At 41.9% G+C, this 12,732-nt stretch overlaps 1 protein-coding gene across 1 annotated transcript; it reads right to left on the reverse strand.

The window, feature by feature from the left end:
• PSKH2 (protein serine kinase H2) lies at positions 1,055-11,576 on the reverse strand. The gene is given in 8 exon segments (XM_018058079.1): positions 1,055-1,196; positions 1,198-1,303; positions 1,306-1,354; positions 9,333-9,438; positions 9,440-9,636; positions 9,638-9,954; positions 9,957-9,987; positions 11,568-11,576. Coding segments are annotated over 8 exon segments (957 nt in total).

The raw sequence follows: 12,732 nt of genomic DNA on the forward strand, positions 1-12,732 counted from the left end.
TCAGTGATGTTGAGCACCTTTTTATGTACTTAATTGCCATCTGTATGTCATCTCAGAGAGATGTCTATTCAAGTCCTTAGCCCATTTTTAAAACTGTGTTGGTTTTTTTATTTTGCTTGTTTCTTAATATTGACCTATAGAAGTCTCTTTTATATTGGAGATGAACCTCTTATCAGATATATGGTTTGCAAATACTCTCTCCTATCTTGTGGGTTGTCTTTTGTTTTGCAGTTTGCTGTGCAGAAGCCTTTTAGTTTGAAGTAACACCACCATTTATTTTTATCCTATTGCCTGTTAAGTTTCTTTATATTCCCCATAATTAACAACTTCAATGAATACTTGCAGGCTAAAAATGAAATTAACGGACACTTGTGACTATCCTGACCTCCCTGGTGACTCAGACGGTAAAGCGCCTGTCTACAATGCGGGAGATCTGGGTTTGATCCCTGGGTCGGGGAGATCCCCTGGAGAAGGGAATGGCAATCCACTCCAGTACTATTGCCTGGAGAATCCCATGGACAGAGGAGCCTGGTAGGCTACAGTCCATGGGGTCACAAAGAGTTGGACACGACTGAGCGACTTCACTTTCTTTCTTTCTTTCTTTGTGACTATCCTGAGTGTTACCCATATACTGGTCTTAACTATAAATCAGTAATTTCAGAACGAGTGCATTTATTCCCCATATCTAACCATGCCCACTACATCTCTGATTCAGCATTCCCTCACATATTTATCCCTTTTGCCTATAATCTCATATTTTATTTAATTCATCAATTATTAACAGATTTATCTACTATTTCCTATTTTATGAAGGTATGTCATCTTTTACAGTAGTATATTTTGGAGAATTGTGTATTTTTATATGGAACAATTGCAGATAAAAATGTTAAAAATGAAGGCCACCATTATCCAATAATAATCACATGCCCTCAGATCTCTGGAACTTTAGGGTGCCTTAACCATGATGAAATGGTCCCTATTGATCTAATGCTACTTATGAAGTCAATATATCTGGCTTAAAATTGGATAAAGTGAGTTAAAGGTCATCTACTCACTAAAGTACAGGTTGTGGTGATTCTTCTACCCTTAAGCTTCTCTTGCTCCACGTATGCCTTGATTTGTGATAAGAATATGCCTTCGAAGACTGTGCAGATCCAGGACTCTGTGGATGCGGAGATGTGCCCTGATGAGATTCCAGGAAATGACCCTTGAAGAGTCTTCATGGAAGACCCTACAGCCATGGTGATGACCCAGGAGTGGTTCCAGGCCTGCCCAGCTGACAAGCGATGATTACCCCCCAAATCACCAGTTTGCCTATAAAGTTCTTCACCCAGTATAAAAAACCTGGCCAAGGCTGAGAAGAAAAGTAAGCAATTAAAATAGAATAAAATAATAAAACAAACACACATATACACAAACACATATATAGAATTACGTTCTTAATTATAAAAATCAAAGGTTATCAAGTTCAAATGACTTCTTCAAATAAGCCACTCAAAGATCATGTCATCAAATATATAGTGAGCCTAAAAATCCACTTTTGAAAAAGACAAAAAAACTCACTCTTTTTAGTGAAAGAAAAACATAAACATAGAAATTCTCTTTCAACTCTCTAACGAATGAGAGCTCTTTTCCAAAATCTGTCCAGGGTGCTGCCATCAGCAATGAAAGTTCCCACATCCTTTCACACGAGCAGGACAAAGTGAAGCAGCCGTTACTGGTGAACTCCACCAACAAATGTTAGGTGAGCATTTATCCCATTGTGGTCATGTCAGAGAGTCCCTGTGACTCCAAGAATGAGTCAGAGTGGAAAGTGGAATGGACTGGGAAATCATCAAATTTCTCTCCTTTCGAAAGCTTACTATATGGAGAAAAGGGAACCCTCCTGCATTGTTGGTGGGAATGCAAACTGATACAGCCATTGTGAAGAACAGAAAGGAGATTCCTTTAAAAACTAGGAGGACATCTACCATATGATCCAGCAATCCCAGTACTAGGCATATACCCTGAGACAGCCACAATTCTGAAAGACACATATACCCCAGCGTTCGTTGCATCACTATCTACAATAGCCAGGACATGGAAGCTACCTAGATATCCACCCACAGACGAATGGGTAAAGACGATATGGTGCATACATACAGTGGAATATTACTCAGCCTTGAAAAAAGAGTGAATTTGAGTCAGTTCCAGTGAGGCAGATGAACTTGGAGCCTATTACACAGAGCGAGCGAAGTTAAGTCAGAAAGAGAAAATATTGTACATTAATGCAGATATATGGTGGAGAAGGAAATGGCAACCTACTCCAGTATTGTCTGGAGAATCCCAGGGACAGAGGAGCCTGGCAGGCCATGGTCCATAGTGTCGCAGAGAGTTGGACACGACTGAAGCAACTAAGCACGCACACACACACGCGTATATATGGAATCTAGAAATATGGCGCTGCTAAAGCTATTTACTGGCAGGGAAGAAATGGAGATGAAGACGTAAGGAACGGACTTGTACACGCTGGAAAGGGAGAGAGCGGGAGATTTCAAAACGGGAGAAAGCAGCATCGACACGTAGACGCAACCATGCGGAAAACGGACCGCGGCGGGAAGCCGCTGTTTAACACAGGAGGCCCAGCCTGGCGCTCTCCGAGGACCCGGGCAGGGGCGCGGAGGAAAGCGCAAGGGGGCGGTGATATATGTCTAATTACGGCTGATTTGCACTGTTACACGGCAGAAACCAACACACCATTACCAAGCGATTTTCCTCCAATTAAAAAATAAAAACAAAGCAACAGCAACAAGGAGAGAGCTTACTCTGGACTTACTACGCCTACATCCCCAGTGTGGAGAGAGAAGGGGGCTTCCGGGGAGAGCCCACCACAGTGCATTTCCTCTGAGCGCAGGAGGCCTCACTGCGCCACTGGGCTGCCTACAAGGGCAATTCCGCCTGTAGCAGGGATATGCCATGTGCATTCAGCTATTTGAGGTTTCAGGGACGTTCTGGCAAAGTCTACAGGGTTTGCACTTCAGCGCAATGGCAGAAAATCACAGTGACTTTTCTGAGAACGGGGACAAAAGGGCAGCTGCTTTTTCTTAAACTCCTTTTCGGTGTTGCCTACCAATGAGAATGTATCTAGGAAAGAAAAAAAAAAAAAACACTACGATTTTGTATCCCTCCTCATCTACAAAGGAGAGAGATTGAGAACACTGCCCATATATTTGCTATATCTCAAACAACAATTTCTAGTTGATGTGTATTTTTTTAATTGTAAATCTCAAGATAAGTAAGGGAATCCCTACAAACTATTGTCTTTGTTCTTGTGGGGGAAAAAAAAATTAAATTCCATACATAAACATTATATCCTCCAACCTCTTAGCATTCTGAAACTTTGGATCAAAGAAACCAGTAAAGGAATTACTTTTCTTTTTCACCCCCTCAGTTTATTTAGATAGATGACCTATGAGAAATATTTTTCCCTAAAATAAAATTCTTGAAATAAATGAATGTGTTTGCCAAATACTCAAACACAGGGAAAATCAAACATAAACCTTGCAAGTCTAGACCAAACGTGTCAGTGGCTGACTCATGATGCCATATCCTCTGATTCTGACTAGACATTTATTTGGTCCTGGATCCATACATATTTATCTGGGTTCAAGGCTGCTGTTGCTACTGCTAAGTTGCTTCAGTCGTGTCCGACTCTGTGCAACCCCATAGATAGCAGCCTACCAGGCTCCTCCGTCCCTGGGATTCTCCAGGCAAGAATACTGGAGTGGGTTGCCATTTCTTTCTCCAATGAATGAAAGTGAAAAGGGAAAGTGAAGTCACTCAGTCGTGCCCGACTCTCAGCGACCCCATGGACTGCAGCCCGCCAGGCTCCTCTGTCCATGGGATTTTCCAGGCAAGAGTACCGGAGTGGGGTGCCATTGCCTTCTCTGCTACTTAAAGTTAAATCATTTGTCTTCAGTGGAACATTACGATGAGACAAGCCACTGAAAGCTGGAAAGAATACAAAATAAGCGCAGTGAGACTTATGGAGAGCTCTTTAAGATAACCAAATGAATATACGTTGAAAATGCAGAGAATAAGGTAACTGGTGTTCTGGACAAAAATTCTTCAGACAAAGCTCATTATTCAAACACAGGTTATAAATTACAGAATCCCTGAGCCATAAAGAACAGCTGGAGAGTATACAGAAGACGATTTCACGTTGCATATTAGAAAACATCAAGCACAATGAAAACATGTCAGAATGTCTACTGCATTTATCTCTTCTTAATCTAAATGTTATTTGTGTCTATGTTTCATAAAGTACAAAACAGGCTAGTATACATGCATGTATATATTCTAGAAATGCATAAAAACAGCATGCATGCTCAAACTTCTTGACTGACACAAAACCATCAGTTTCGTGGGATCACAGGTTTAATCAGATTCCTCCTCTGGACCACTGTCACCTGGTGAGGTCATTCAGCCCCATCAGCAGCTTTCACACCCACGTGATGGCCACTGTGCATCATTTCTCTTCCAAGAGTTGGCCATGTCCACTTTTGGGCCTGAAAATTCCCATTTGGCGTTTCTCCTCAGCCTCAGGAAGACAGCGCTGTCAACTGGCCTGGCAACCCACCGGAACGCGGAGAGAGCTGGGGACTGAGGTCAGTGGGTCTGGACCAGAGAGGCTGAGCGGCCACACTCAACTCTGAACAGCAAGGTCTCGGTTCCTGCACCAGAAAAGTGGGGATCACCAACTCTCTTTCATAAGATTGCCTTTAGGGGACTCCCCTGGGGGTCCAGTGGTTAAGAATCCTTGCAACGCAGGAGATGCAGGTTTGATCCCTGGTCTGGGAACTAAGATCCCACGTGCCGCAGAGCAACTAAGCCCACGCGCCGCAACTACTGAGCCGGGGAGCTCTGGAGCCCCTGCATCCCCACAAGAGAGTCTGTGCGCTACAAAGAAAGATCTCACGTGATGCAGGGAAGGTCTCGCATGCCACAACTGAGACCCAGCACAGGCTAATACATAAGAAATATCGAAAAAGAAAAATAAATAGATAAATGAAAGATTTGCTGTTAGAACCAAAGTAATAAAGTATGTGAAAATTATTTCTGAAGTACAAAATATTACCTAGATTGCTGTTGCTCTTGTTCTAGTTACTATTAAATCACCATGTGACTCTTTTATAGATACATTTCACTGACAACATTTAGAGGACTAGAAGATGAAAATTGTCCAAAAGTTCTCAGACCTATTCCACTTACTATTACTGTGACAAATATGTGCCCTCAAAACTAAAAATAAAAACACCATTCTGTGTGAAGAGGCAATGAACCATATACAGACAGAGACAGTTAGTTACAAGCACATTGTAATATTCATGAACAATGTGGGCCTTTTTCTCCTTTCTTGTCCCTCTCCTTATCTGCTCTGTTCTCTGTAATAGAAACTAGCTAAACTGTACAAAGCAACAACAAAGAAGGCAGAAATCTGAAAGTCAGTATTAGAAATCGCACTGTTAGCTTTGGAGAAATAAAAGAAATTGGGAGCAACGGGACAGATTCCTGGGAAAGATTGAGGGCAGGAGGAGAAGGGGGTGACAGAGGATGAGACGGTTGGATGGCATCACCGACTCAATGGACAGGAGTTTGAGTAAGCTCTGGGAGTTGGTGATGGACAGGGAGGCCTGGCATGCTGCAGTCCATGGGGTTGAAAAGAGTCGGACACGACTGAGTGACTGGACTGAACTGAAGAGGCTCTTGACGTTAAAGGAAGGATGCTTTCAGCTCCTCACTTATATAGAAAGCACTGAAGCTAAAAGGGCTGGGCAGGGTTTCCCTGATGGCTTGGTGGTAAAGGATCTGCCTGCCCATGCAGGAGACACAGATTCTGAACCTGGGAAGAGCCCACGTGCCGTAGAGCAGCTAGGCCTGTATGTCACAACCGCTGAGCCTGCGCTCTAGAGCCCAGGAGCTGCAGCTACTGAGCTCACACACTGCAGGTCCTGAAACCCAAGCGCCCTGAAGCCTGTGCTTTGCAACAAGAGAAGCTGCTGAAGCGAGGGGGCCTGTGCGCTGCAAGTAGAGAAAGGCCCGTGCAGCAGCAGAGACTCAGCACAGCCAGAAATAAATGCAAAAATCAAATTATTTTTTTAAAGGATCAATCCAAGAAGATATAACAATTATACACATTTATGCACCCAAGATAGGAACCCCTAAATACATAAAGCAAATGCCAACAACCATAAAAGAAGAAATTGACAGTAGCAGAGCAGTAGTGTAGGACTCTGAGAGCCCACTGACACCAATCGACGGAGCATCCAGACAGAAAATAAGTAAGGAAATACAAGCTTTAACTAACACAATAGACCGGATAGATTTAACTGATATTTATAGCACACTCCACCCGAAAGCAGCAGAATAAACTTTCTTCTCAATTCTTCAGGATAGACCACATTTTGGGTCACAAATCAAGCCTTGGAAAATTTAAGAAAACTGAAATTGTATCGCGCCTCTTTTCTGACCACAATGCTATGAAATTAGAAATCAATTACAGTAAAGCAATCTTTAAAAAACATAAATACATGGAAACTAGACAGTGTGTAGCTAAATAACCAGGTGATTACTGCAGAAATCAAAGGACTAAAGAAACAGAAATACCTAGAAACAAATGCCAGTGAAAATATGATGACCCCAAACCTATGGGAGGCAAAAGCAGTTCTAAGAGGGAAGTTTAGATCAGTTCAACCTCACCTCAAGAAACAAGAAAAATCTCAAGTAAACAATCCAACCCTACACCTAAAACAACCTGAGAAAGAAGAACAAAGAAACCCAAAGTCAGTAGAAAGAACGAAATCATAAAGGTCAGAGCAGAAATAAATGAAATAAAAATGAAGAAACTAATATCAAAGATCAGTAAAAGTAAAAGTTAGTTTTTTGAAATGATAAAAAAATTGATAAACCTTTAGCCAGACTCTTTAAGAAAAAAGAAAGATAGCTCAATAAAATTAGAAATGAGAAAGGAGAAACCATAACTGACACCATGGAAGCACAAAGGATCAGAAGCGACTGCTATGGCAACAATATGCTAATAAAGCTGACAGCCTGGAAGAGATGGAAGAATTCTTGGAAAGGTACAATCTTCTAAGACTGAACCAGAAAGAATCAGGAGATATAAACAGATAGATCACAAGCACTGAAACTGAAACTGTAATTTAAAATCTTCCAACAAAAAAGTCCAGGACCAGATGGCTTCACAGGTGAATTCTATCAAATGTTTAGAGAAGAGATAATACCTACCATGCTCAACTCTTCCAAAAATTGCAGAAGGAAGAACACTCTCAAATTTTTTCTATGAGGCAACCATCACCCCGATACCAAAACCAGACAATGATGCCACAAAAAATGAAAATTACAGGCCAATATCAATGATGAACATAAAAATCTCTCTACAAAAATCCTTAAGAAGATACTAGCAAACAAAATCCAAGAACATATTTAAAGGGTCATACATGATCCAGTGGAATTTACACCAAGAATGCAAGGATTCTTCAATATATGCAAATTAATCAAAGGGACTCTAAAGAGTCTTCTCCAACACCACAGTTCAAAAGCAACAATTCTTTGGCACTCAGCCTTCTTTACGGTTCAATTCTCACATCATACATAACTACTGGAAAAACCACAGCTTTGACTACATGGACCTTTGTTAGTGAAATGATGTCTCTGATTTTTAATACGATGTCTAGGTTTGTCATAGCTTTCCTTCCAAGGAGCAAGTGTCTTTTAATTTCATGGCTGCAGTCTCTGTTCTAGATGTATCTTTCAAATTACTTTTCAAGAAATCTGTAACAATTCTTCCCCTACCAACAGTGGATAAGAGGGCTAATCCCTTAGTACTCTTAGCAGCAATGAGTAAAATTGAGCACTTTAAAAAAAATTTTTATCAACTTGAAAGACAAAGAAAAGATATGGTTGTCTTCATTTGCATTTCTTTGGGCATTAGTGAAGCTAGTCATTCTTTTAAAGCTTCTCATGATCTGCGTTGTCTGTGAATTCTGTCCATCCTTTCCTACCTCCCTGTGTAAATCTCGGTTCTTAATCACCAATTTGTTTTCAAACAAATACATGTACAATAAGACATTAAATCTGCAAGAGGATAGAAAATATTATTTTTCAATTTGCTATTGAACTTTTAATTGTGCTTAAGATGTTATACATACAGATGTTACACTTTAAGTATGTACGATCAAGCTATCAATACTTTTCCCTATGAGGGAAAAAAAAGCCCTTTCATCATTAAACATAAAATAAATTTGGTTACTTGCTCAATAAGAAGTAAATCTCCTGTTTTGTCAGGATTCCCACACGAAGGCATTGGCAACCTTCCTTCCCTAAACAAAACAACGAAAAGTTAACAGATTCCTAAGCACTGGGAGTTCCAAGTTTAAACAACGGATAAATATTTTACACAAACTATAAGGTTAAATATTTGAGAAAACACTACATCTCACAGAGGGCTTGGATCCTCTAGAATCAAGGCGGAAAATGTCTCACCATACACCCAAGCGTCACTCTGAGCTTCTGGGTACACATTAGTCTACACAGGGGCTCAGGCTCTGCATGAAGTCTTAAGACATGGCTAACTCACTTACCTACTTGATTGTCAACGTTATGTGCTAGCCACAGACAGCTCAGTCATTGAGGCCCTTTGCTCCCTTGAGACATGGCTGTCAATCAGGAGTGGTTTCTGCCCCATAGGGGCCATTTGAGAATGTCTGAGGACAATTTTAACTGTCATGACTTTGGGAAGGTGTGTATCTCGTGTAGCTTCTAGATGCCAGTATCTAGGAGACTCTGCTGGTGGTGTGCCTCCTGGTACCTGGTTGGTAGGCTTAGCATCCTACTGCACCCAGGACAGCCATACCCCACCCCTCTCCCCACCCCCTCCAGTAAAGAATCATCCCGCTGCAAACACCAATAGTGTTGAAATTGAGAAACGCTGTTCCACTGCCCGCCAGTGCAGGGGACACCAGTTCAAAGCCTGCCTCGGGAAGATCCCACATGCCGCGGGTTAGCGAGGCCCACGCACCGCAGCTCCTGAGCCTGAGCTCTGGAGCCCACAAGGCACGACGGCTGAGCCTGCGCGCTGCAGCCACTGAAACCCACGCACCCAAGCCTGTGCTGTGCAACACTGCAGCCACCTCAGTAAAAGCCTGCGCACGGCAGCCAGAGGAAGCCCACATGCAGCAACAAAGACCCCGCACAACCCCAAATAAAGGACGTTAATTTCTTTGAAAAGAAAATCTATCCAAGACCAAGTCAATAGCAGGAGACTGAGCTCTTACCTCTCCTGTATAACTATCTTTGCCTTTCAGAATCTTCCCGTAAAGCCTCACATGGCTTTCATCGTCAAAAGACAGGGATCTGCCAAGTAACACATACTCGATTAGTCCACACGTCAGCTGTGCTGATATAGGATTTTCTCAGCAAAACTTTGGGAGCTATGTACTCTGGGGTCCCACAGAACATCCTCACTGTCCAGTCACCCCCTTTGTTCCTAGAGTGTGCCAAATCAAAGTCTGTGATTAAAATGTTTGAGTCTACTCCTGGGTGATCGTGCAAGAGCTTTTCAAGCTTTAGGTCCCTGTTGAGTTATTTTTGATGCATGCACATACCTCATGCCATCAGCAACCACGTGGGGGATTCTGACAGCATCCTGCTCTATAAAGGATCCCTGAGAGATAAGCCGATCAAAGAACTCCCTTTCTGGACCCAACCCCACCACCATGTAAACTCGATCTTGGGCCCCAAAGATCTCCAGGAGCTGGATGATGGAACGGTGGCTAACCCCCCCATAGGAGAGGTAGCTCAGACTACACACCTCTCTGCCTTCTCTCATTCTGGTTTCCATCACTTGTATTGCAAAAGGTTTCTCGGTGGTCTTCAGCTCCACCCTGACCACCTCCTGAAACTGCTGGTCCCAATAAAAGTCTTGATATCCTATCTGTTGGAAGAAAAGTCAAATAAATCTGCTATCCTCTCAAGTGATGATTTTCAAAATGATTTAATTTGATGTTTTGCATCAATTTTTCTAGCTTTACATTCCCACATCCAGTTTCCTTACTTGTGTTCATTATTTTTAAACTCCCCCCCAAATCCTCTTTTGAAACGGAGGCAAGGGATAAAAAGTAGTCGGCAGAAAGACAAACAATCTTAATAACAATAACGACCATTTATTATGCATTTATTATGTGCTAGGATCTTTGTCTTAAATTTTATCCAATAAAATTCCTGCTGGGTGATATTAAAAAGTTAAGTGATTTCCCAAGGCTATACAGTTGCAATAGATGGAATTTAAATCTAATTCCTTCAAATGTGTTGCTCCAAATTTTCCTTGAAGAATTTTGGGACCTCTACCTAGCATTTTCCCTCCTCCCTTCAACTCTTTATGTTTATCATTCTGCAACAGCAACCACCAAAGCAGGTGGAGAAAATAAAAAAGAACCTTAGTCCTATTTATAACTGTTATGCCCAGTGTCCCAGTCCCCAAAACTGAGAGAATAAGACATCCACAGCAATGCAAAAGCATAAAGGGGTTTATTGCTAGCTCAAGCTAGGGCTCAAGTCTCATCCAGTGCAGTAGAGTCTTGACGAGAGTCTGGAGCTCTGAATCACATCTACTTTTATACCGACGGTTCTTTGTTCCTGTAACAGCATAGCTGATTGGTTAAACTGTACGCGCGCCCGGGACTTTTAAACCTCGCATCCCTATCCGGATTAGCTCAGGTCTGGGGGCAGGGGGTGGGGGGCGGGGGGAGGCGGCTACAGGGATTTTTTTCTGATTGGTCGAGCTACACTGCGTGCGGGAGTTCCCAGTGCCTCAGCTTTCCTCCAGACTAAACCTCAGGCCTAGCCTGCCCCTTAGAGCCTGTCCTGGCTTCAGTTTGGTCCTAATAATGACGTCTCCAAAGAGGGAGGAAACGGTATCAGGAGGCAGGGTACAAGCAGTAGGCTTCCTCAGGCTTGACCGTGAGCTCTCAGTCCCAGCAACAGCTCGTATTTTGCTCAAGTTCTCCCCCGAGATGCTCCTTCGTAGGTGACCGCTGAGAAAGTCAACGCGGCTGTGCCATTGAAAGGGCAGCTTTCGGAAGATGGGTGGGGCAGTATCAGGACCACCCTGCGGCCAGCAGCTCTCATTGTTTCCCCAACGACTCCTCTGCACTTGCAATATTTAAGGAGCCAACAGAATTTTAACCTCGGATGTGTGTCAGTAATGTGGAAAGTAATCATCTCTCAGAAAGACCAGGAAGTCAAATGGATTTCAAAGGCTAGGGCTCTTCAACTTGAATTATCTGTGTTAAAGTCTATGTAAATTTAAGAATCCTATCAGAATTTAGTCTTCTATCTTTATTTAAGAAATGCTGAGGAAGCACTTGACATAGAATCATGATTTTACAGCTGGAAAGAATATTAGAGAATGATTTCATCCAATCTCTCATTTTAGCAATGAAGCCATTTGAAGATCGGGTTAGCTGATTGGTTAAACTGTGAAGTGGGGTCTAGAACCCAGGTGTCTTTACCTGCATCATAATTCGGTGCTTTCCCCACTTTATTAAAATTTCTCCCAAGTAGGGATTTCAACAAACGAAATGTACTCAGGCGGGATGCAGGGAAAAGATAATTTTTTTAGACACATACTCAATACCAAAGATTCAAATGCAGATATCAACCTGTACTTTAAATAATCTTATATCTTTTTGAATTTATTCTTCCTCTAGTCTCTTTTTGGTTTGATCCACTTACTTATTCCTTGTATTCCTGTGCTTGCTGAATAAAAATGGCCTTTGGCTGTACCAGCTTACAGGAAATAGCTTTGTTCTATACAGTGCATTTAATTTTCTGGCCGATTACCTTATCAAAACAGATAGCAATTTAGCGATCTTAAATGGATTCTGCCCCTTCTTCTCTTGCCAACTCTGTTATTTTTATTCGCATGCACTCCCAGTGTGATTTTGAAGATAATCACGAGCATTTCAAATTCTGTTGGTTTGCAGATGAACACATTACCTCTAAAGTGGATGAAAGGATTTTGCAAATACTAATTTATCACTCTGCCCTCAAATCTGCAGGAAAATTCATTTGCTCATAGGATTAATCATCAGCTATCAGAAATTACCATTTCTGAGGAACCACACTCTTACTCAAATAAAAGCTTTATTCAACACTGTTACAGGCTTTTATATTTCAACAGTTTGAAAAAAAAATGCTAGTAATTTGGCACTGGAAGAAATAGCAAGCTTTAAGCCAAATTTTAGAGTTGTGGAAATAAATGGTTTTAGAAAACAAACGTCCCATAACAAGTTGGAAGCTGTGGCCTTGCTTGTGAGCCACTTATGGCCAGGAATGGTGACTTTTTTATGAGGATGGTGACTATTTTTATGATTCGGGTGGCTATATCTTGTGCAGTGCCTGACACAGAGGGGACCACAATAAATGTTGAATGAGAGACCCAGTCACTGAATGCTTATTATTTCCAATTATCACTTGTATTTTGAAAACATTAAGAAAGGAATCAAGCGTAGGAGAATACATCTACAAGGCTAGCCCACTGCCTCCACTTCCATGTGCACCCTCCCACAAAGCAGCCCCAAAGGTAGTTTTTTGGGTCATCATCTCAGAGATTATAGGAAACAAATGATTACTTTGACCTCAGCTGCTACAAACTGGGAATTTTCTGAACGTGAT

The sequence above is a fragment of the Capra hircus genome, chromosome 14, assembly GCF_001704415.2.
Source record: "Capra hircus breed San Clemente chromosome 14, ASM170441v1, whole genome shotgun sequence".
Taxonomy (NCBI): domain Eukaryota; kingdom Metazoa; phylum Chordata; class Mammalia; order Artiodactyla; family Bovidae; genus Capra; species Capra hircus.